The sequence below is a fragment of the Acanthochromis polyacanthus genome, chromosome 7, assembly GCF_021347895.1.
Source record: "Acanthochromis polyacanthus isolate Apoly-LR-REF ecotype Palm Island chromosome 7, KAUST_Apoly_ChrSc, whole genome shotgun sequence".
Taxonomy (NCBI): domain Eukaryota; kingdom Metazoa; phylum Chordata; class Actinopteri; family Pomacentridae; genus Acanthochromis; species Acanthochromis polyacanthus.
The window spans coordinates 5,091,742-5,117,558 of NC_067119.1; the positions used below are offsets into that span (position 1 = coordinate 5,091,742).

Below are 25,817 nucleotides of genomic sequence, written 5' to 3' on the forward strand. Positions count from 1 at the left end.
TTCCAGCTTCTTCAATGCATAAATGGTGTCTATTCTACTTCATTTTGACAACACAGCCTGATTTATCCACTCAAAGCAGTGAAGTTTATGTGACTGTTTTGTGTAAATATTGCTAATGTTCTAACAGCCAACAGTAAAAATGTAAGACTGTGACACAGATGCTCATATAAGCTGGGGTTCCATGTGATTGTTGAGAGAATTTGAAGCAAACATCTGAAATCTTGTAAAAGTACAACTCCCCCCCCCCCCCCGCGCTTTCTATGATTAACTTCTTTGTTGTGAATAAACTGGGCTGCATAGTATCATTAGATGGTACTTTTTTTCACGTCACACATGACTGGAAGAAACGACGTAAACGAAAACCCAGGCAGCTGTTTTCTAGAAAACCTTAAAGAAAGAAACAATTCTGTAAATCTTCGTGAGGAAAATGGTGAAAAGTACTGAGTTACAAATATTTTTTTTATACTTGAAACAGTTGAAATTTAATATGTACTTAGATTCAAGTCACAACTGAGATTAAGTTTCACACATTTTATGTAAATATACTTTCAAACCACAATAACTGATACATGAGAAACACTCTAAAGAATTAAAACAGAATACTTTTCTCCATTCAGTTTCAAGTGCTTCAGGTATTTTTTGTTCTTGAAACAGTTGAAACTGAATACACTTTTGGTCTTAAATTGAAGTCACGAATGAGGTCACGTTTCATACATTTTACTTAAAATATTCAGATTGAAGTATTTAAAGTATTGAAAATACTTGAGACACTTCAAACTAAATACTTTTTAAACTACAATTATTGAAACACTGAAAATACTCAGAATTAAACTGAACGCTTTTCTCCATTCAGTTTCAAGTATTATCAATATTTTCAGTTACTGATGGATTAAGAATCAGCTCGAATGAAATTTCATTGTATATGAAAGTGTGCAATGACAAAGTATCTGTGATCTGTGAATACTTGAAATACCAGAAAAACTTGAAACCGAGTACTTTTCTCTATTCAGTTCCAAGTCTTCGGTTTCATGTATTTCAAGTATTTTTAGTAGTTGAAACACTTGAAACTGAATATTTTCAAACTCCAGTAACTGAAACTTTGAAAATACCAGAAAATCATGAAACTGAATACTTTTCTCCATTCAATGTCAAATATTCCATGTATTTAAGGCAATACAAGAAGCAGCTAATCCGTTATAGGAAATAAATATTCACTATGTCAAGACATATTGAATAAAGTTGTTTCCATTTCCTGTCATGTTTTAACTCTTTTTCAGAAAAGACAAAAATAACTTCAAGTGTCTGTTAAAACCTGTTTGCCAAACTGGGGCAGTTTTTTTTTTTTTTTCAAATTTCACTGTTTTTGTCGACTTGTTCAAACGCAATACTTCAAAATGTGCATAAAATAAAGACGGGTTTAGCAGGCCTACTAACTCTAACTGTGTGCTGGTTTCAGTCGGGCCCCGGGGAGGACTCCAGCAGGACATTCCTGCAGTCGGACCTCTATGTCCATGTCGTCATCTACGACCACAACATCAGGACGGCCTGAGCTTCAGAGGCTGCTACATGTGGCTCGTATTGGAGAGCGCTGGAAGCCTCTAATTTGAGCGAGTCGCTGCAGTCGCACCATCATTTCCAAACTGTTCCCCTCATATCATGCATGCCATCTGGGTGGAGGTGCTGCAGCAGAAAGAAATGGCTGTAAACGGAGGATTCCCAGAGGAAGCAGGGGATGAACTCCAGTGGCAAAGTTTCCTTTTCCCAAATAAATTTTTATTCCAGACGCGTTCTGGATATCTGTGGTTTGATTGCTAACACGCTGTGGCAGCTGTCACATTTTGAACCTGCTGTAGAAGCTTTTTTTGTTTTAAATTAGGATTCAGTCTAATGATTTTTCATTCTCTTACAGAGATGCTGTAACTCATCTAACTCTCTGAAAGAAAACGAGTTCACAAGACGACAAACATGCATATTTTGGAAGCTACTGTATATGACAAGTCAGAAGTTGTTGTGGAAAAGTTTTTCCATTTCCCAAAAACTGAATACTTTCTTCAATTTGATAACCATCCATCCATCCATTCTCTGTACACCACTTTATCCTCACTAGGGTCATGGGGGGTGCTGGAGTCTATCCCAGCTGACTCGGGCGAAGGCAGGGGACACCCTGGACAGGTCACCAGTCTGTCACAGGGTCACATATACAGACAAACAATCACACTCACATTCACACCTACGGACAATTTGGAGTAATCAATTAACCTCAGCATGTTTTTGGACTGTGGGAGGAAGCCGGAGTACCCGGAGAAAACCCACGCATGCTCAGGGAGAACATGCAAACTCCATGCAGAAAGATCCCAGGCCGGGATTTGAACCAGCATCTTCTTGCTGCAAGGCGAAAGTGCTAACCACTACCCACTGTGCAGCCTTAATTTGATAACTAAAATATGTAAAATACCAGAAAAACTTGAATCCTTTTCTCCATTCAGTTCCAAGTGTTTCAAGTATTCTCTGTACTTGAAACACTTGAAACTGGAAAAAAATTAAACTGAATCCATTCAGTTTCAAACATTTTCAGTTGTTGGTGGATTGAGAATACTTGAAATACCAGAAAAACAAGAGACTGAATTCTTTTCTCCATTCAGTTTCCTGTATTTTCAGTAGTAAACTGAATGCTTTCAAACTACAGAAACATGAATATTGAAAACACTCAGAAAAAATTTAACCTTTCCTGTCCAGTGGGAAAGGTGTTCCAATGAGAATTAATGTCAACTCTGTCTTATTATGCCTATTTTCAAGCATTGCATCAGAAACAGCTAATAAGAACAGAATTCAAAAGAAATTCCCCAATTTTGCAAAAAATCTTGCACTCAGTTGAGGTGTTTTTTTGTCTTTTTTAAACAAAATTAATGCACTTCCTCATTGATGGAGACACTTTTTCCATCTAAATTGTGACTCTGGGAATCGTTTTACACTTTTTACACCTTTGGACATTATGAAACATGGTTGATAGCAGCAGATATTCGAAAACAATTCTCTAAAAACCATTCCTGAAGACATGTCTTCACTTGTCTCTCATAGATGCCCAAGTTTTGTTCCTTCTTTATCTTTTTTTGAGGTTTTTCAGCAGTTGGCAATGCTTCTTCCACGCATAAAAGGAGTCTATCCTACCCCGTTTTGACAACACTGCACAGCCTAATTTATTTAGTGAAGACTGAGGCCCAGTTTTTTTTTTTGTTTTTTTGGTTTCCCCCAATCCAGCAGTCTCAGTTAGCGGCAAGAACCTGCACAGGGACCCCAGGCTGGTCCCAGCGTTGGGCCTGGCATGTTTTGGGCTGTTTGTCTAAACAAATTAAAGGCGTAAGAGCTTTGAAAGATGATGGGGGTTGCTTTTATGTCCTCCCCCAGGCTGCGGTAGCTCCAATTGGACTGGAAGAGTGGGTAATGGGCTTAAAGCGTTCCGCATGTTCCCAGATGCAAAGCACACTTTGCAGGACATCAAAGTGCTCTATCATTTACATATTAGTCTTCTTTTAATGGAGGACGAATCCATGAATAGTCCTCCGTAGGAGTTATTAAGGAAGCACGGAAGACTTTCAGCGACTTGCTCCCTTTTAATTTCTGGATCAGCCGTTGGTATGGAAACACATGGTAGGAATCAGTCTCACCACAAGCATCATTGTCTCTGTCTATAAGGTAACAAATTACAGGGTCTTCTTTATTTGTTCTTAAGTTTGTTTTCTGTAGGCTCTGCAGACACGTGGTGGGGGGTGCGCTTTTTCCATTTGGTCACAAAGAAACATCCTGCACATTAAACAAGTCTTTGGAGGCATTTTTGTACAGTTCTAACCATCGAGTACAGTATCCGCATAAGCTGCTTTAACAATTAATAGTTGAGTTTGACTCTCTGGAATTAAAATTACAGACCTCAACAACCTCATTTTCATGAATTACACTGTGACTAGTCAGAAGTTTTTACTACAGACATCTAAGACATGATTCCAATGAGTCAAAACGATAACCGTAATCAAGTTTTGACCTTTTAAAAATAATAGCTGCAGATATTCCAGGCGACGTTAAGACCAGTCTGAGTTGTTGTAATATCAGTCCAGCAAAGTATAGAAACGGTGTTGGAGTTTGTGGAGAACCACAGCTTGATTCATGAGACACTTGTGGTCAAAATGTACCTGTGCTTGAAAGTAAATCTTGTCATATTAGGGGTTTTATGGTTTCAGTGCCATAGTATGTTGGAAAAGCAAGCGACTTCAACCTCCGACTTGCCGTAGTTTTTGGTGTAACTACAGATACCTGCAACGTCAAAACTCCAGCTCAAGACGCTTGTAATTACACTCTGACGAAGCAGAGTTCCATTTTAAGACGCCTACAGAGTCATCCTGACTAGTTCAAATTTAAGATATCTGAAAAGGACAATGTAGATACCTTGAACTATGGGATATTCAAAAGTTTGGGATCATCCAGACAATTTCATGTTTTCCATGAAAACTCTCACTTTTATTCATGTGCTAACATAACTGCACAAGGGTTTTCTAATCATCAATGAGCCTTTCAACACCATTAGCTAACACAATGTAGCATTAGAACACAGGAGTGATGGTTGCTGGAAATGTTCCTCTGTACCCCTATGGAGATATTCCATTAAACATTTCCAGCTAGAGTAGTCATTTACCACATTAACTGTCTAGACTGGATTTCTGATTCATTTAATGTTATCTTCGTTGAGAAAAAACTGACTTTTTCAAAAATAAGGACATTTCTAAGTGACCCCAACCTTTTGAATGGTAGTGTAAGTTTATCTTATGAACGATACTTGTTTTCTTTCAGAGAATTAGATGAGTTATGGCCTCTCCTTTGTCTTTAAGATAATGAAAATACAGCCAGAAGCTGGTTAGCATGGCTCAGTGGGTAGAGTGGCCGTCTCGCAACCAGAGGGTTGCGATTTGATCCCCCGGCCCGTCGTGCTCATGTCAAGGTGTCCCTGAGCAAGACACCTACCCCCTAATTGCTCCTGATGGGGTTGTGGTTAGCGCCTTGCATGGCAGCTCCCGTCATCAGTGTGTGAATGTGTGTGTGAATGGGTGAATTCACACACACATTCACGTCAAAAGTGTTTGATATTTATGAGTTAAAATCAGAATGATGCTACCAGTGGACATTGTAGCCCTTAAGGCTAACGTTAGCTACAGATACTAAAGCTAATAGTTAAAATCTCACTAAACAATAGATAAACTTTGGCCAAATGTCCCCAACCATTTTCTCCTCCAGACTAGTTTAACCTTCTGTTTTTCTTTTTCTCACTATTATTAGTAGTTTTATTAGTGTTACAGCACGTTTTTGCACCACAGCCTCTATTTTGTTTGCATCTGCTTCCCCATGAAATCTGCTCCATCTGTGACGTTAATCTTTAATGCTAATACTGTCCTGTAGTATGTGAAGTGTCGGTATTTCGTTTACTTTATCATAGTTATTCAGAAGAATATCTGCGAAACAAGTTTCTCTTTGCGTATGTGACGCAACCTGATTTCAATATCTGTTAGCATTTTAAAACTTTAGCTTAGCATAAAGACTGGGGGGGAAAAAACAGTGAAACAGCTAGCGCCTCTACAGATAATTAGCATCTTAAATCAAAGTTCTAGTTGTGTAAGTATCCATTCAGCATAGGATTGTTCAGGCCGTAGCTTAGCATTTACATATTACACACAAGAGATTAGTTTAAAATTTCTCCTAACTCTCCACAAGAAAGCAAACAAGCACATTTCCCAAAACTGTTGATTTAAGCTGCGATATTTATCATCTCTGTTGTATTTATTTCCCGCTGATTTTTCCCCGAAAGTCACCGGGTTCAAGCTAATTAGTTCTTGCTAACACAAACATCTCGATATCGGAGCGGCTTCCCAACGGCTGCATCTGTTTGTCTGATTTCTCCGGATTGGACCCGGTTGGCCTCATTGGAACAATATGTGTGGTGACATTTGGGGATTTGGGTTCTGGTTCTGTGAAAGCTCTGGTTTCAGACCGTCGTTTGTCAATCTGATGCTTTATCCTTTCTGTTTTGTTTTAGTTTTTGATGATTAAGAAGATGTGAGCCTGTTTTGGGTTGAGTAAGTTGATGAAAAGTGTGGTGCTGTGTTAATTTCTGTCCTTTTTTGTGTGTTTTTGTGGCATGTTTTTAATCATATGTGTATTTTTGCAGCTGTTTCTGTCAAAACTGCTTAGAAAAAGATGTATTTTGTCTTTTATGGGGGTTTTTTCTCAACAAAACTATCCTCGCTGCTGAATTTGAGAAGCGCAAATGGCATATTGACAACTTGATTACCTCAATACCTGCTTTGCTTTGTGTTTCGAATGTGTTGGAGGTAAAAACTCAAACTTAAATGGTGGTAGTTGATCACTTTGCCCACATTTCCAGCTGTTTAGAGGCTGCAGTTCATGTGTCCAGGTAACAGCGATGGAGTCCCAAACACCTGCCGATCAAAACAGAAAAAAGTAGCTTAGAATGCCAGTGGATTGTCAAATAAATGCATTGCTTATTAAATTCTTTTTATAGAAACCTCAAATAAATAAATGAAAGTCAGTGGACGGATCACATGTACGTAAATAGTAATGATTTCACAATAAAGTCCAAGTTAAATGGTAATATCCCCCTTCATTTCATTTCATTTATTGGGCTTTTAAGCTGTTGGGGTTTTCACTGAAGCGTGGTTTTATTAGCTCAAGGCCTGATTTTCCCCTAATATACACAACATGAGGTAAAGAGGTGAATTCAGACTCAACTGGGCAGATTTTCTACCAAACAGGCTCAGTTTTACCTCAATTTGATGTCTTTTTCTGTGCAGTTTCATTCGCATCTTCTCGTGTCTGAGGAGCGGCTTTGAGCCTCAGATGAATGCTAACAAATTAGCCAAAGTTAAAGACGAAAGTGACGACAAATTAGCTTTATTTTTTTGGCGTTTTTACAGTGGAGAGAAGCAGAAAGTGCAGAAAAGCAGGGAAATTACATCTGAGGAAGATCAGAGCAAATGAAACTGACATGTAAAATCTGATGCAAAATCCAAAAATAAATGTAAAAAGGTGCCATTTAAATATTTATTTAGCACGAAAAGTACTATGTGGTTGATTTTTCAACACAGTAGTAAAAATAACAGCAAAACAAACCCAAAACAGGCAGAAAATTGCAGTAGAATGACACAACTTTGCGGTCGCTTTCACAATCGCAGTCTTTTTTTCTTTTTTTGTGTGTAGAAAAGAGCTGCAGTTTAAAGTCTAAATATTACAGCTACTCTGTTGTTTGCAGTTTTTCCTTTTCTGCTTCAGGATTGAAGACACAAAAACAACAAATTTGTGATGAGATGCTGAAGTGGTCTTTTGATTGATGAATTGGTTCTTCCACAGGAAAAGCTGTAGCTGTGATCGTCAGATGTGGAACGTTTCTGCGTCATTAACCTGTTCTGACATTTAGGCAGAGGTCATTTTAACATTGATGTTTCTCCCAGCTTCATTCAGACATGTCTACTGTATGTTTCAAACATTTAAAAGCATTATAATGTAAAAAAAAAATCTACAAAAGAAGAAATTTAAACCAATTCTGACACATGTAAACTGTGACTTTTGCTCTCTGGGATGTTCTTGGATCAATTTTGTGGTGAAATGTGGAAAAGGTGTTCTTCAAATCACTTCACACATCTTATAATGCTACTGTATGTAGTTTAGGCTTATGCCACGCTGGAAATGCTAAAGAAATGCTACTTGATCTAACTGAAGAGACTTTAACTTGCACTTTTGCCAAAACCCCAACCCCTGGCACGCTAACATTCATGAAAACTCCACCTGTCCTGATCAAATAGACCATTTCTCAGCTGATTTTTACGTCTCTGACTTTAATAGTTCTATTAATTGTTCATTTTTGTGACTCTTTTCTGTTCTTGAGGAGCATCAGCAGCATTTTCCACATGTTTACACCTTTAAAAAAATCATATCTCATTATAAACCCACTTTTCTCCGTTAAATAAGGCTTTAATCTATTTTTAACTTTATTTTAAATATTGTAAGTACCATAAGAGTTTGTTTATCGCTTATTTATGTCTAATGGGCTGCAGGTGTGAAGAAAAGTGCCCCGTTTGATGGACTCTCTTCCTTTGGAGCTTCTTTGTTTACGCTGATGTTCTGCTGCTCATCTCCCCCCAGTTTGAAGGGGTTAAATCCGCGCAGCCTGTTCACTGCTGCTACGAGGGGACATGGCATGCTAATATTATTGCCATCAGATGTCCAAGGGCGGGGAAATGCCCTAATCATTTCCTCCCGAGTGCCCCTGAAAGAGAAGCCCAGTGGCGGGGGGCGGGAGGGGGCGCCTGGGTGGGGTGTTTAAACCCCGGCACGATGGGCTGTTTTGAGGGGGGAGAGGCGGGGAACAGTACAGCATCCGGATCGGACCGTGATGGTACAGGATGTGTGTGCTTAACTCCATTGAACTAAACTAAATAGGGAAGAAAGCCTTTAATGCTGACAATAAGCCGCTTCATTCAGCGGCGCGGCCCAGACGCACAGCTCTGCGGAGCAGAAATTACGCACGGAGGGGCTGCTCTGAGGCAGCAGTTTGGGCACTGAAACCGGCTCGAAAAATCAACGGAATGTCCTCCAGATGAAGTATTTTTGTTCGGCTACGTTTTCAGGAATCAACCCGCAGAGCAGCTTCCTCCAGCTCCTGATAACGAGATAATTTGTCCCCAGGCTGAATGTGCGTAAAAGTATTTCGAACAGGAAACTCTCTCTCGCTCTCTCTCGCTCTCTCTCTCTCTCTCTCTCTGTGTGTGTGTGTGTGTGTGTGTAGATGTGTGTGTGTAAGAGGAATACCCAGCTGGTCCCACAAGCCCTATAATACCAAGCACAACATGCTTTACCTTCAATGAAAGCTGAGACGGGGGGACGGTTGACTGCTGCTGGTCCTGAAATCAACTCAGAGCTCCGGAGCGTCGCAGTTTTAGCAGCTCGCCTTTCCTGCATCTGCTTTATTACACCTTCTGCTGCGCGCCGGAACCTTTTTTTCTCCTGTATCATTTACTGACTTTTTGCGCTTTTTACCCAAAGCGGACTTTTGTTGGATAACTTCCCCCCTACTTTCTTACCGTGCCCGCTGTCAGAGGTGATGCTACCATTTAGTCCCATCCTCAGGTGATGGTAGGGGCCCCTTTTGGAGAAGGTTTTCCACAGCTGTTATTTTTCCCCTCGCTACTTTTCCTCCGGCTCCAGCATGGCTCTCTACTCTCGGTTTGTGGTCGTGCTGCTCTACGGATGGAGTTATCTGTGCGTTGGATACTGCGCGATGCTGAAAACGGACAATTTCCCCGAGAGGCGAAAGGTGGATTTTACGCATTCGGTGGATAAAAAGTACGAGGCGAAGGAAGACCAGGACGCGCTTTTACAGGATACAATGACGGAGCACATGCAGATGCTTTACGCGAAGTACAACCGAGCTGGATTTCCCTTCAAGGACGGCAACACTGTTCGCAGCTTCAAGGCGCACTGGGGTACGTATCCAAACTTTTACGCACTGACTTTCAGCAGTTTAGGAAAGGAAATAAGTGCGTCTCTTATTGCGTAAAGCTAGGTAATGTAAGCATGATCTAGTAGCTGTTTTGGTGAGCTTGAATTATCTGCACATTAATAGTGTGTGTGCGCAATTTGGCCAAACTGGAAAAACTGTGTGCTTTAAAAAACATAATCACACGTCTATATTGTTGTTTTTGGTTTAAACAAACAGAAAAACTAAATCGGTGGCATCCATGTGCTGGTTTACGCAGCTGAAACTGAAATCCACCTGTTGATCCAGTCACGGAAACGTGATCAACCTGTTACCGCTTCCTCGTGCCAGGGGGCGAGATTCGCATCAGATCGCTGCGTGCAGCCGAACATGGTTTTTGGCGAAACAATTGTTTTCCCACCGGCAGATTTTGCTGTCAGATAGTCCGGATAGATTTTCCCTCGAGCCAGGATCTGGCAGCTGCCCAGCCTGCCTGAGCTGCTGCACGGCTGGAGACTTTCCACCGCACTGAGCTTCTGCATTTCAGGAGCTTTTTATGAGGAAAGTTTAGACTAACGTGAATCTTCTAAGCCCTGAGCTGCTCACTGGCTGCGGTGTTATCACTTGGACGTGGGCACTATTAAAGACAAGCAGCTTCCACTTGGAGTCAAACTTTGTTGGATTATACTGCCTCCTATCGTCTGCTAGCTGTATGTTAAAGCGTATAAAGGGCAAGTTCACCCAAATTACAAACATACTTCCTCATTTGTTCACACAGATCTTTGGCCATGCAGCTGATTTTAGTTTTGAGATATTTATAGATTTCTACTAATGTATTCTGGTATTCTATTCAATTTGTAATTTTAAAAAATGCTTAAAAATATCATCATCTTGGGGTTTCTTGAGATGTATATAAGATTTGAAGCAATTTGGAAGCAGTAGGTAACAAATTAATCTTCATTCTTCTCTTTTTCAGACATTATTTTAAAGTTTTGGGTTTCTTTTTATTTTGAGTTTTTTTTTTATATTCTCTCTTTATTTGGTGTTTACATGTCCGTTATAAAACAAAAAACATTAAATTTAAGAACAACATTTTTCCAGAAACACTCTTTTGGTTTCTCTAGATAATGTCCAAACATCATGATGACTTTTTTTTCAGACTAATATCCCCCAAAGAAAGACGCAGCATGGACTTTTAAAGGTGTTTTTGTGGATTGTACAGAATAATGCAGATTTTTTAAAATGCATTTTTTCATCCTAAAGACACATTATTCCAAAGCAAATACAACCAAGAGTGTCTGCATGGCTGAGAATCTGTTGGCTCTAGAAGCACATACATGCTAGTTATTATTATTGTTATTATGCAGGTTTATGCAGATCAGTTTTTGAGATGTTGTGTGACTGTGTTGCATTGTGTAAATAATACTACTTATTGTACACACAGGTACGATAAACAAGAAGCAGCTGCAGATCTTCAACCTCACCTCCCTCACTAAATCGGAAGACGTTCTGTCGGCCACCCTTCATTACTACATCGGGGACCTTCAGAACAGCACCAGCGGCTGCTCCAGGTCCAAAACCTGCGTCCAGGTCCGCCACGGCCCCCGCAGGCACAGCCACATCCACATGGTCATCTGGAGCTTCGGCTCGGTGGACAACAAGCTGAGGACTCTGGGACACTTTCGGATCAACGTGTCCACGCTGCACAGGGACTTCATCTCCTGGCAGTGGAAGGACATCACTCGCGTGGTCAACCAGGCCAAACACCACGACGAGCTGCTCATTGGGATCGAGGTGGCTTCGCAAGGGCCCCAGCAGTGGAAGAAGCTCCTGTCTGACCGCTCGCCCTACATCCTGGTCTACGCCAACGACTCGGCCATTTCAGAGCCTGAAAGCGTGGTGGCCACCCTCCAGAGGCACCACTCGGTGGGAGGCGATGGCTCCGTTCCCTTCCACAAACTGGAGCTGCGAGAGCGAAACCACACCGAGCAAGAGCAGCCGCCGGCCAGACACAAGCGCTCGGTGAACGTTCTCCTCCCCCTGCAGAACAACGAGCTCCCCGGACCCGAGTATCCGTACGAGACGACCGGCTGGGATGAGACGAGTCCGTACGAGCCTTTTGAGAACAAACAGGCCCGTCGGCCGCGCAAAAAGACTCGCAAGAACCAGCGGCACAAGATGCCCCTGCTGCAGTTCGACGAGCAGACGATTAAAAAGGCGCGAAAGAAGCAGTGGAACGAGCCCAGGAACTGCGCTCGGAGATACCTGAAAGTGGACTTTGCTGACATCGGATGGAGCGAATGGATTATATCACCCAAATCATTCGATGCCTACTACTGCTCAGGGTCCTGTCAGTTCCCCATGCCCAAGGTGAGACTTGTAAAGCCGACCGAGGTGTTTCCAGACTCCATAAAAGGGTTCGAGACCTGTCTAAGGGGTTTAAAGAGAATAGGAAAGTAGCTAAACCAATAAAACTGCACAAAACCACGCTCATTCCTACAGAGTTTCCACCAATATCAGACCAAGGTGTTTCCAGACCCCAAAAGACGTTTCAAGACAACTATAAGGATGTTAAAGATTATAGAAACTACACAGAAGTATGTTGATTCCTAAAGATTTTCCACCAGTATTAGACCAAAGTGTTTCCAGACCCCTGTAGAGATTTGAAGACATATCTAAGGTGTTTCAGGATTATGGAAAATATATTAAACCAATAATTCCACAGAAAATGACAATTTCTTTGTATTTTACACCAATGTTAGACTGAGGTTTTTCCAAACCCCATAAGATGTTTAAAGACAATTGTAAGGGGCTTGAAGATAGATAAAGGGAAAGTAGTTTAACCATTAAAACTACACAAAACTATGTTAACAAAAATAAACTAAAATAAACTAAAAATAAAATAAACTAATAAACTATTTCGCACCAATAGTAAACAGATGTTTCCAGACCCCATAATAGGGCTCAAGACGTATGTGTGAGGGTTTTAAGATAATGGAAAAGTATCTAAACCAACAAAACTGCACACAACTATGTTGATTTCTATAGAGTGTCCACTAATGTCAGACCAAGTTGTTTCAAGACCTGCCTAAGGGAATTCAAGATAAGTTAAGTAGGTAAACCAATAAAACTACACAAAACTATATTGATTCTAATGGTTTTTCCACCATTATTGGACCAAAGTGCTTCCAGACCCCAGGGGTGATTGAAAGGCAATTCAAAGGGGTTTCAAGATATTAGAAAAGCGGCTAAACCAGTAAGACTACACAAAACTATGTAAATTCCAATAGATTTTCCATCAATTAGATTTAGTGTTTGCAGACCCCATAGGAGGTTTTTAAAGGGGTTTTAAGATAAAATCAAAGTAGCTAAACCAATAAAACTACACAAAACTATGATGATTTCTACAGAGTTTCCCACAATATTGGGCCAAGATGTTTCCAGACAATTTGGATATCACAGAAAAGTAGATAAACCAATAAAACTACACAAAACTGTTTCAGTTCCCATAGATTTGCCACTAATGCGACACCACGGTGTTTCCAGGCCACATAATAGGGTTCAATACGACTGTAAGGGTTTCAAGATAACAGCAAAGTACATAAACCAATAAAACTACATTAAACTGTTGACTTTCTACTAATATTACACTGAGGTGTTTCCATACCTCATGAGAGGTTTCAAGACAATTCTAAGGGGTTTCGAGATAAAAGGAAAGTAGCTCAATCACTAAAACTACACAAAGCTATCTTGATTTCTATAGATTCCCGCCAATATTAGTTGTTTTATTAAAAACTGCTGGATTATTTCACTTTTTCAGACTTCTAATGTGCCATTTGTGACAGTACATTACAAAAAAGAAGATACTGCTTCAATTTTAGGGATCACAAGCCAGTGTTGCACTGCTTGGTTTGAGCCATACACACCTTTTAGCCTGCTTTTGTGTCTTCACTGCTGATGTTGGATGTATTTTTTCATCTCAGCGCCATCTGGTGGTCCAGTGATCCAAAATTTTCCATCATATTTAAATAATATTTGTCTCCATAAAGGATTTGTCAGGCAGTGACAGCTGATATCAACCATCATGGGGCACCAAAACAAGATTCTGCCACCCAATACAGTGCAGAAAACTATACATAAATACAGTCTGTGTGGTTGAACCTGCAAACAGAGTTTTTTTTAATGCAATATGGTGCACATTATGTAAATGGGAGATGCTGCGTTTAGCTATCAGAGCATCTATGAGTCCCATGTTTGATGCGTTGGATTAACTCGAATAGCATTAACGTCAAAAGTTCCTGAAATCTGCCTGTCTCACATTATATCAAACTTTCTGCCATCTGTTTTAATCTTCTTCTCCTGGATAATTTGGTTATGGGAGATCTTTTACCATCTGTCAAGTCTTTAAAGACGTCAATCAGAGCTAAACGTGGGTAATTTAATAATAAATAAAAGTCACTCTGAAGTAGCATCTGATTCCACTAAACGTGCAGTTAAGTGGTCAAACTGCAGAAATGTAATCTAGATGGGTTTGTAGGAAAAATCCAACTTTCTCAGGAGCAGGTGTTTGACCTCGCCATCAAAGACTTGTAAAACCTTTCCGCTCGGATCCAGGCAGCATCGTTTTAACACATCAGACCAATCAGCTCCGCCTCGTAGCTCGTGGCACCGGTGACGAGATAACATCACAGGTATTTTAAACATGGCAGGAATGCTCGGGATCCTTCCACTTAATTCATTACCTCGGAGTCGCCGGTCTTTGTAGTTTGGAGGTAATTAGTCCCAGAAGTGGAGCCCGAGGCCCTGAAAACGACCGCCTCCCTCTCCTGCAGCTTCTCTGCTCAGTCGGTCGGTCAGGCCTGTGATCCTCCTTTGTCAGGACCAAGTTTTAGAAGATGCTAAATGGCTGCTCTTAAAAGGAGTTTCTGCGGGAAAAGTCAGCTGATTCTAACAGCCCAGATTCAGGCTGTCAGATGATGCCGTAATCTGTCAGTTGTGTGTAATGTTTGCTGCCTGGACAAATTAGAACTAAATGCTGGTTTCTGTGTAAGCCAGAACATAAAAAGTCTGTCAAATATGGACATTTCTTACTTTTTTAGTCATTTTTTGTTCCATTTAGTCTTTTTTTTAAAGATTAGACCAACATTTTATGACAAACAGAGCTGCCACAATCTGCAACAACAATTAAATTCATCAGCAGCTATTTCCATCATCGATTCATTGGTTTGATTAGATATTTAAAGGAAAGAAAAGTCTAAAATCTCTAATTCTGGCTTTGTAAATGTGGATATTTCCTGTTTTTTTTTTTTTCCTTCTCTGTGACAGTAAACTGAATATCTTTGGGCTGTAGTTAAAACACGACAGTTGCAGATATTGTCTTGGGCTTTGGGAAATGCTGATTAACTTTTTTCACCGTTTCCGGACATTTTCAACACCAATGTCCAGTAAACGTGATGGTCATGTACAATCTGCACTGTCAGGATGGGTTTTTGGTCTTAACAGTTCTTAAATATCTTTGGGTTGTAGATAAAACGAGACATTTTAGGACATCATCCTGAGCTTCGGTAAACGCTTATCGACATTTTTCACCATTTTTTCCATTTTATAGATCAACGGCTGGTTGATTTTTTTTGAGAATATTATAAATATTGATGCTATTTGACAATAAAAATAGTCATTAGGTGCAGCAAAGTCCATCATGACATGAAATGAGACACAACAGATCATCTACACTACTTTCTTTGAAGGAAAAATCAAACATTAGTGTCCCTGGCATGCCATCAATGATTCTTTGTTTTACCAGAAACTCAAATATGTCCACAACTTTAGCAGATTCAGCACATAACGTATGAACCAAGAAGCCAGACTTTGTGAAATTTCAGGACATTTTAGGTTGTAGTTAAACATCTTGCTTTATTTCTGTAAGTTCGTGCTTGTTGCTCTGTCAGACTTCTTTTTAAATCATCCTGTTTTATCAATTATGTCAATTAAAGCTAGGGTAGGCAGTATTTTTTTTCACGCGTCATTGGACAAAAACTCCATATTAACCTCAATAAACTTTCAGCATAGGGTAACTGAAATGATCGGAGAGGAAATTAGACTTCTGCAGCTTCATTTTCAGGTTTTATGTATTGTTAAAATCTAGCTATTTTAGCCAATCCTGACGCTTTTCACAGATCAGTTGAGCTAGTATAAATAGGAATGAAGTCAGTGGTGAAAGCTGGATTTGGTGGCACAGTGGGTTTGATAGAGGACTTTCATTGTAGGGTGGAATTCTACTTTTATAGCTGCTTTATGTTGGGTTTTACCAAGGGGAATGTTGGACGGAACTTTAAAAATGAGACCAAACCTTTTCTTAAAGTGCATCCAAAAAGAAAGGTATTCACGACAGGTGTAACAATCCCATTCTATAAAGAGATGACTCATTTAATTTCATTCCTGGACGCTGTCAAAGAAGGACGTCTGCCTTTGGATTGATTTTTCTGTTGTTTCTGGTCCCTTTCAGGCCCTGAAGCCGTCTAACCACGCCACCATCCAGAGCATAGTCCGGGCGGTGGGCGTCGTCCCCGGCATCCCCGAGCCGTGCTGCGTCCCCGAGAAGATGTCCTCCCTCAGCATCCTCTTCTTCGACGAGGACAAGAACGTGGTGCTCAAAGTCTACCCCAACATGACTGTGGATTCCTGCGCCTGTAGATAGTTTCCTTTCCCCTCTTTCCATGCCTCGTATCGCGTAGTTTAAAAAACAAAAACAACAACAGCCAGAAAGACTCCAAGTCTCTCCTCCTGCTTCTTCAGTCTTTCTCAAACATCCGTTGAACATCCCTGGTTGCACTGGAGGAGAGTGACTGGCTGCTGTTCCAGGCGAAGAGGAGTTCGGTCTGTTCACAGGAAGAAGATGATGAATGGATGGTGTGAGTTATTATTATTATCATTATCCTTGTGGAAGATTACGGGAACGGAAAAAAGAGTCAGATGTCCACATGCAAACCGGCACCACTGTTTATCTTCGTATTTATCATCGCTGCTCAGTCATCTGTTAGCAGGGCGGATCATAAACTCACTGTCAAGCTGAGGCAGACAAACAACAACAAAAAAAAGAGACAAAAACTGAAGGAAAATATTCACTTTTTCAGGAAAAAAAATAGCTCGAACTGATGCCTTCTTCACAGCTTGAAGTTGTCTTTACCACAAGGTCACCTCTGCTCGCACTTGCATGGTTTTTGTTACTATGTGTAAGTATTTCTGTCCGTACTATCACTGTGTTTATTCGCTATACGAGAACGTTATTGTATAATTATTGGCTTGGCTGCTATAGAGGGTTATGTTAGATTCCAAAGCCAGAATTGTGACTTAGATGGTAGGTGTTTTTTTTTTTTTGCATATTTGTGTTCAGATTGTCGCTCAGAACCCAGATTTTAAGAGCTGAAGAATGTGGTCTTCATTAGCAGTTGGAGACCTGCGCTATCGTTAGCTCAAACCTCAAACATTAATAGTAATATAAAGGGATAAAGTGTATAAAAAGGAGAAACTACTACAATAAACCGAGGCTTTCACTACACAAGTGTAAAACCGCTGGACTCTGGAAGCTAGTCAAGGCTTGTGGAGATATTTAAAACCCTCGTTGGAGCTGATAAGTTTGCAAAAAAACCACAAATACATGGTGGGACTTGGCCATCAGTTACGGTTAGCGGATTCAGAACATGTTGCTATCACATATGTTTTTTTAAAATAATGCATCATATTTACAGCCTGGAGTGACATTCATGAAGAAAGACCATTTATAAATGCTTTCATCAACAAAATCAATATGGAGTCAATATACACTGCTGGTCTGGAATCAGTTTTGCTTCACGTATACTTAAGGCTCATCGTTTTTGGTTGGAAATCTGGATTCCATGTACGAACAGGTGACAAATTAAAGGAAAACCCCAATATAAAATGTCTTAATAAGGTGTTGCTATGTGCTTCCATTCGACTTTGGATTGGTTTCTGGACTCTACTGGAGGGATGGAGCACCAATGTTACAATAGATATTCTCTGATTTGGTGTTTTGATGATGGTGGTAGTGTGTTAGTAGGTTGGGTTGAGATTTGGCGACTTCACAACATTTTTATTCAACCTGTTGGGGTCATTTCAGGTCCTTCTGTGTCCTCCACTGGGATCCTGAGGTGGTCCCAGGCCAGACGAGTTTACCTAGAAAACGTCCATAAAAAGGCGTTCACAAGACAACCGTATCCTAACCATTGGTTTTCTGCTGTCTGTTCGTACTGCTTTTGTGATTTTGACCGTTAAAGCCGCACCATAGGGCAAAAAAATGTAAAAACTGCCTGGAAAACTTCCATAAGACTTCCACAAGACAACCATATCTAAACTCTTCATTTTCTGTGCGTACTCATGCAAATTTTCTGATCTTGACCATTAAGGCTGCAGTAGGCAGCATTATTATGGCAAAAAAATCTATTTTAACCTCACTTATTTTTAAGCATAGTGTAATGAAAGTGGTCCTCTTCCCAGCTCCATTTTCAAGCTTTATGTACCTTTAAAGTTGAGACATTTTAGCCAATCAAGACACTTTTCACAGGTCCAGGTTTGAATTGAAGCAGAAATAGTGAGATTTTTGTCCAGATTTCTGCCTGCAGCAGCTTTAATTTGAGTATTACAGAGAAAAATGATGGACTGAAGTAGAAAAACTGCCTAGAAAACCTCCAACACAAGGCGTCCAGGAGGTAGTGGATGTCATACCATCTAAAAACACAACCATCAGGATAAGAAATGCTTCATTGTAGCATAAAAATGATCAATTAGAACAACTTTGCAGTGCTTTGCAGAGACCAACTGGCCTTTTCATGCATTTTCCTTTAATTTGTCACCCATTTCTATGTTCTTTGACCTCCAAAAGACAAAAAAAAAACCTAACAAAAGCTATTATTTGCAGTAAAGTAGGTGCTTTGGTAGCTGTATTATTTGATCTTCACCATAAAAGTTGCATTTTTTAAATAATAAAGCCAAAAAATGATGAGCAGTGCATAATATACATCAGTGATCAGTTTTCCTGGGTCACACAAGGCTAATATTATTATATATTATTATTATACAGAGTGGATTTTTTACCTAAATCATGAGGTGTGTGTTATTTGATCACTTGTCGTAACTTTGTGCATTATTGTCACAAAATCAAGTATTTATTCAGAGCAAATAGACTTAAATATAGCAGCGAACCTTTGTGTTTCTCTTCCTTGTACATTGTTTTTGTATATAGCTCACTATAACTATGCCTCTTTGAGATAGAAGTGCCTTTTCAGTGGGTGGATTTCTGCTTTAAACCACAGTTTGATTTGATTCTGTCGCCTGAACTGAGCTCAAGTCAGCTGAGAATATTTTTTTATGGTACAAAAATAACAAAGAGTGAACATAGCGCATATTCTTGTGATAAGTGGAATTTATGCTACAGCGTATTGCAGATGATTCACCGTTTTGATATTCCAGAGACCTTTATTTTGTCGATACCTAAAGGCAGGTTGTTTAACTTTCTATATTTTGTACCGACAACATTTTCCAGTTTCCTCATCAGATTTTTAGAGAAACGCATGCCGACGAGTCGCCTCTGGGGCTTTTTTTCTGCATTCTGCGAGTACGGAAAAGTACATTTATACACATTTATCAGCAGTTTATTCCATCTTATCTTGTAAATGTTCCGCTGTAGGTGAAACAAAAAAAGAAACGCTTGTACAATAAGCTTCATAAAATATATTTGTATATGGAAAAGACCTTTAACATGCATCTATTTATTTTCTGTATGTTGCATATCTTGTAGAGGTGTGGTCTGGGATGAAGGGGGGACTCCGACATGTTGATGGTTTTTATATCTGTCACGGACTTTTGTCACTACTGATGTGAACGTTTGGGTTAAAGTCTCCCTCCTCTGAGCTCCGACCCTCCTTCCAAAGCCTTCAAAGACATGAATAAAAGTATGCAAGACTCACACCGACCAAGAACTTCTTAAACCTGAGGGATGGATGGAGAGACGGATGGATGGGTGGATAGATGGATGGATGGATGGATGATGGAGAGACGGATAGATGGATGGATGGATGAATAGGTGATAGATGGATGGATGGAAGGGATGGATGATGGAGAGACGGATGGATGGATGGAGAGACGGATAGAGAGATGATACATGAATGAATAGATGGATGGATGGATGGATGGAGAGATAGATGATACATGAATGAATAGGTGATAGATGGATGGATGGAAGGGTTGGATGGATGGAAGGGTTGGATAGAGAGATGATACATGAATGAATAGATGGATGGAGAGATGGATAGAGATGATACATGAATGAATAGATGGATGGAGAGATGGCTAGAGAGATGATACATGAATGAATAGGTGATAGATGGATGGACGGATGGATGGATGGAGAGATAGATGATACATGAATGAATAGATGATAGATGGATGGATGAAGGGTTGGATGGATGGAGAGATGGATAGAGATGATACATGAATGAATAGATGGATGGAGAGATGGCTAGAGAGATGATACATGAATGAATAGGTGATAGATGGATGGACGGATGGATGGATGGAGAGATAGATGATACATGAATGAATAGATGATAGATGGATGGATGGAAGGGTTGGATGGATGGAGAGATGATACATGAATGAATAGATGGATGGAGAGATGGATGGATGGATAGAGAGATGGTAGATGAATGAATAAATGATGGATGGATGGACAGACTGATAAAAAGATGGATGGATGGATGGAGTCATGGAAAAATGATTAGTGCCTGGTACAACTAAAGGTCCATTTGTTTGGACAGTCATACTGATGGCAAAAAAAATCTAAGTTTAGTTTCAGAGCTGATATCAGACATTTTCTATGGTTTTCTTAATAACCAAAATGACTGAAGTTCTTCCATCAATAGCTATGGCGTTGTTCTGCTAAGAACAGCTTTTAGGATTCCATGTTTTCTTTTCTGTCTGTTTTAGTCACATGATCCACACAGGAGTTAGTCTGATTCATAACCATTGTTTCTGATGACTGCAGCCATGCGTCTCTTCATGCTCTCCACCAGCTTCTGACATTGTTCTGCTTCACAGCAGCCCATTCCTTTTGCACTAATTCTAACTATTCTGCATTGTTTTTGGGCTTGTGGTTCTCCGTTTTGCGTTTGATGATTTTCCACAGGTTTTCAGTTGGATTTAGATCTGGTGATTGAGCAGCCAAGGCATGGTTCCAGTATTCTGGTTCTCCATCCAGGCTTTAACTGAACTTGTCTTGTTGGAAAATCCAGTGATTGGAGACAGGAAAGAGTTTTCCATCTGATGGAAGAAGACTTTTTCTAGAGTAGTCCCAAACATGACCTGGTTCATTTGTCCTGTTCCACTCAGACTGAAACAACCCCAGATGGTCACTGATCCACCCCCATGTCTTACTGTAGGGGCAGACAGTCTGGTTTGTAGCTTCTACAGGCTTCCTCCTAAACAGTAAGTTGGCTGGAGTGGACATCAACTGAAAATTGGATCCATCCCTGAAGAGAACCTTAGCCCAATCATCAACAGTCCAATCCTTGTGATCCCAGCTAAGAGTAACCAGGCTTTCCTCTGACTTTCCTTGATGAAGGGCTTCTTCCTGCCCTGTGTGGCTTCAGACCAGCTTCAACAAGTCAGTTTCAATTCAATTCAATTCAATTCAATTTTATTTATATAGCGTCAATTACAGTCAAATCGTCTCAAGACGCTTTACAGAACCCATATGCCTGACCCCCAGAGCAAGCCCAGAGGCGACAGTGGCAAGGAAAAACACCCTTTTAACAGGGAAGAAACCTCGAGCAGAACCCGGCTCTAAATAGGGGGGACCCATCTGCCTGCTGGCCGGGCGGGTTGAGAAGGACAGAAGAGGGCAAGGGGGAGGGATGGGAGAAGAGGGAGGGGTGAGAAAGCAAGGAAAACACAACACACATTTGAATACATGCATGACAGGATATGTGACACAGACAAAGTATAAGCTAACATTGAAAACTGACTCATAGTTTACTCTTATGATGTACGGCTCTGACATTAAACATACTCCTTATATAGCTAGCAGTAAAATTCAAACAGTATGTAAGTTAGCATAACAGTATATTGAAGGCGATGCAGAGTTGACTCGTGGAAAAAGGGAATTGGAAGCAGAGGGCTGGTGGAAGGTCAGTAGCAGCATCCCACAGTGGACATGGTGGAGACTGGACCAGCTGGTGGAACATCGACCGCAGATCTGAAGCATCCAGCTCTGGGACCAGGGACACTCGGAGAAATAGCACAGGGGGAAACAGAGTGAATGTACTGCAATAACGGTATACATATTAAATGTAAAGGTAGATAGAGAAGGGCTCAGTGCGTCAAGAAAAATCCCCCAGCAGCCTAGGCCTATAGCCTAGGCTGTAGACAGTTTCCAACTGTCCTTGCTGAACAAGTCACATTTCTGGACAGCGCCGACTCATTTTTAAGGTCCCTGGAGGTCTGAGGATGATTCCTGACAGGAACAGATGAGTGTCAGTCATCTCATAGAGGAGAAAGATGTTTCCTGCCACAACCAGCTGGCAGTTTGGTAGAACCATGTTGGGCTTGTTTTTTCTTGGCGTAATGAACGGCTGTCTTGGAGATCTTCAGTTTTTTTCACTCCCTGTCTCTCATTCATGCCAGTTTCCAGCAGTGCCAAGATGGCTGCCTTTGTGCTTCACATAATTCTTTAGTTTTAGGCATTGTGAGAGCTGACGACTTCTGAGTTGTGTTACGGCTTGAATGTCAGCAGGAAACCATTGAAGGCCTTTATATGTGCTGCTTCTGACATGAAATGTCCTCTTATATACCTGAGAATACAATGAAGCTGAAGCATGTCAGATAGGACATAAAGTATGATGGAATCAGCTGCATTTTTTGTCGCATTGTGTTCTTCAGGTAATATACCTTTAGTGGTACGAGACATTGAAATGAACAAGAAATTGAAGAAAACAGTGGTCTATTAACTTTTTCCATGACTGTATGTATGTATTTTTCACAGTTTGTTTTTTACTGTAGATTTTCTGGCACCCTTCTGCCAATCTTCCACTGTTTTATAACGAGATTTTTTTTTTCTTTTCAGTGTTTTGGGCACAAAATAACAAGCAAAGCAAAATACTCCAGATTTATTTACTTCCTCCTCAGTCTGAACAGAATACAAGATCAATATACCAAAACGTAAATCATCATCAGAATAATAATAATAATAATAACTCTGTACAGCAGCGTCTCCTCCATATTTACAGTTTATGTACAGTTTGTGTTTGCTGAGACTGACGGACAGACGGACGGTAGAAACAGGAAATAACTCTGACTTTGGTGTTCTAATAACATCCTGAATGATTGACCCTCCTCTCCACAGAGCTCCAGCTTCACTGTAAAATTTCAACATTTTTCATTTTATTATAGATTTGATAGATTTATATTATTAGGACATGCCCTATTTTGTTGAAATATCAATAACAACCTGGAAAAGAATTCAAAAACCTCGTAATTTACATGTTAACTATTAAAAAACGGGGCAAAACTCTAAAATAATGTCCGCAATTGATTTCTGTCAAGTTTTTATGTACATTTTATGCCAACTTCACTATTTATTCAGCGCTAAACAGATTTTAATGTGTTAGCTTTTATTAATGAAAACATTTTTGACTAATTTTGATCATTTTTAAAGAGCTCTGAACCATTTTTGAGTAATTTTGAAAAATTGTTGAATTATTTTGGATAATTTTTGACAATTTATGACCACTTTTGATTGATTTTGAAACATGTCAGTAATTTTTTTGACAACTTTTCTGTAATTTTAAAACATTTTTGACAAAATTTCTACAATTTTTCTGTAATTTTGAAACATTTTGACTAATTTTGATCATTTTTGAGCAATTTCTGACAATTTTTGAGTAATTTTGTAACATTTTTGTTTAATTTTGAAACATTTCTGAGTAATTTTTGACCATTTGTGACAATTTTTCACATTTTTTTAAAAAATTGACCATTTTGACAATTTGGAGTAAGTTTTAAACATTTTTGACTAAATTTCTACATAATTTTCAACTATCTTTGACCATTTTTGAGTAATTTTGAAACACTTGAGTAATTTTTGAACATTTTTCAAAAAAATTTTTTTTAAATTGACCATTTTGATTGATTTTGAAACATTTAAGTAATTTGTTGACAATTTGAGTAATTTTGAGACATTTTTGACTAAATTTTGACAATTTTTCAATAATGTTGAAACATCTTTGAGTACGTTTTAAACATTTTTGACTAAATTTCTACGTTTTTGAGTAATTCTGGAACATTTCTGAGTAATTTTCAACAATCTTTGACCATTTTTGAGTAATTTTGAAACATTTATTAGTAATTTTCTGTAATTTTTCATCCCTAAGCTCCTAAAGATCCTCATCGTCGTTAAACCCTGAAGCTTTTTCCTCCTCCTCACGTCTCCTGAAGCATGCTGGGAACTCATTCAGCTTCCAGAAGGTAAACATTCCCTCTGTGCTGAAGGTGTCGGAGCTCCTGATGCTGTAAAATCCCTTCTCCGGTTTCTTGCTGCAGATCTTCCTCCTCCACACCTTCATGCCTCTAAACAAACTGCACATAGGAGCTCTAATCCACTCAGCAGCAGGAAGTAAAGAGTTTGCAGCTGCAGCGTCACATCTGGAGCCGTCATGAGCCTGCAGACGATTATTTTATGGGTGTACATTGATTAAGGAATGTAAAAACATAATTCTGAGACAAAGGACGGTCATAGATGAAGCTGGATCAGAGTTTCTGCACCACACGTGATCATTTCTCATCCCTGCAGCCTTACTGAGCAAAAACTGGAGCTGGAATCAGTCATTTCAGAACTCCAGCAAACACAATAAAGCGTCTAATGTTGCTTTTAGAAGCTGCTTCACTCGGTCGTTTCCAGAGTTTGGGTGTTTTTGTTTTACAGTTTTCTCCACATTAAGTCTGAAAAGTCGTCTTTGGGAAGCTGAAATTAGTTTTGTGTGTACAATAATGCAGCTCTGGTTCTGTTTAACCCAGTTTAAAGGTTTGCTAACGGCTGTTTTTACTGGTTTATTCTGCACAGGTGGAACAGTAGCAGCTGTCAGGTGAGTGTTTATCCACTGCAACACTCACATTTCTACACAAAATCAACCAAATATTTTACGAGTTCACACATCAGCCCTGCAGAATCCGCAGATTTTTAAAAAAATCTACAATAACTTCAGTATATTTAGTGAAACAATGTATAGTTTTACCTTCATATTATGAATGTAGAACTTTTGGATGCTTTTTTTTTTAGTTATTTTTAACCATTTTGAAGTCATTTCAGATGACTTACAAGTTACTTTGAACAATATTGAGTAATTTTGCTTAACTTTTTATGTGATTTTGGATGACTTTCGTGTCATTTGGAACAAGTTTTTAAGTAACTGTCAACAACTTCTGAATAATTCAATCTAAAGACAGAAAAACTACAAAAAAAAAAGGTGCATTCTGAGTAAACTTTCAAGGCTCATATCAGCATGTGTGATACGTGGTTGGTCAGAACAAGTTCTAGACAATGAAAGGAGCATTTTACACACAGAAGATGCCAGAAAGTTTCATGTGTTTATCTGCTGGACTGATGAGGTTATGAAGCTCAGAAATGATTGAAAAGTGGCATTTCAACCTCCTAATGTGTACTTTGAGGGCCTGTAAGTCTGAAAATATTCACAGTATGAAGGTAAAACATTCCAGAGCTTCCTTAAATATAATAAAGTTGCTGTAGATGAAGAATCAGCTGATTGGGAGGAGGTCAGATGGGAGATCTTGACTGGTTTTTCATGGAATGACTCGGCAGCAGAATGTAGAGAAATGTTTTCTTCTGGATTTTAGCTTTAATGCTAACGTGCTAACCAGATATCAACCAGCAGTGTCGCTCGGAGGAGAAATATTTAGATTTTAGGTTCATAAATTAATGATTGTGGAGAACCTGAGGACCTGCAGGAGACGTAAGATCACCCTAGAACCCGTTATGCTCTTTACTTTTCTGTCATTATGGGCGAGAAACGGAAGGAAAACGATGAAAACGTGGAGCAGAAGTTCTCAGAAGTCCATGTCCCAACCAGACAGCTCATCAGGAGGACTCTCCTCGTCTGGAGGGTAGCTGTCGAAGTAGCTGTGGTCCGTTGGTCCGGTCAGCTGTTCAGCAAGGAAAGGACGGAAATACAGACTTAGATTTAGAATAAAGTTAGAATAG

At 39.7% G+C, this 25,817-nt stretch overlaps 3 protein-coding genes across 3 annotated transcripts in view; 2 read left to right on the forward strand and 1 right to left on the reverse strand.

Moving 5' to 3' along the window:
* The window catches only part of cfap299 (cilia and flagella associated protein 299), a 122,800-nt gene extending 116,548 nt beyond the window's left edge, over positions 1 to 6,252 (forward strand). Inside the window, exon 6 of the mRNA XM_022208259.2 lies at positions 1,457 to 6,252. Within this exon, the coding sequence (XP_022063951.2) occupies positions 1,457 to 1,549 (93 nt within the window). The 3' untranslated portion in view covers positions 1,550 to 6,252. The remainder of the gene's footprint in view (positions 1 to 1,456) is intronic.
* Positions 6,253 to 8,426: 2,174 nt separating this feature from the next.
* On the forward strand, positions 8,427 to 19,514 carry bmp3 (bone morphogenetic protein 3). Its single transcript, XM_022208260.2, has 3 exons — positions 8,427 to 9,539; positions 10,977 to 11,902; positions 16,038 to 19,514. The coding sequence occupies exons 1-3, from the start codon at positions 9,263 to 9,265 to the stop codon at positions 16,227 to 16,229; spliced, it is 1,395 nt and encodes a 464-aa protein (XP_022063952.1). The 5' UTR covers positions 8,427 to 9,262; the 3' UTR covers positions 16,230 to 19,514.
* Positions 19,515 to 22,694: 3,180 nt separating this feature from the next.
* prkg2 (protein kinase cGMP-dependent 2) overlaps positions 22,695 to 25,817 on the reverse strand; it is a 41,448-nt gene continuing 38,325 nt past the window's right edge. The window contains exon 19 of the mRNA XM_022208261.2: positions 22,695 to 25,759. Within this exon, the coding sequence (XP_022063953.1) occupies positions 25,664 to 25,759 (96 nt within the window). The 3' untranslated portion in view covers positions 22,695 to 25,663. The remainder of the gene's footprint in view (positions 25,760 to 25,817) is intronic.

Coding starts and splice junctions, on each gene's coding strand:
- bmp3 (XM_022208260.2), top strand. CDS start 9,263: ATGGCTCTCTACTCTCGGTTTGTGGTCGTGCTGCTCTACGGATGGAGT. Junction 9,540..10,976: donor CAGCTTCAAGGCGCACTGGG/GTACGTATCCAA, acceptor TTGTACACACAG/GTACGATAAACAAGAAGCAG. Junction 11,903..16,037: donor GTCAGTTCCCCATGCCCAAG/GTGAGACTTGTA, acceptor GGTCCCTTTCAG/GCCCTGAAGCCGTCTAACCA.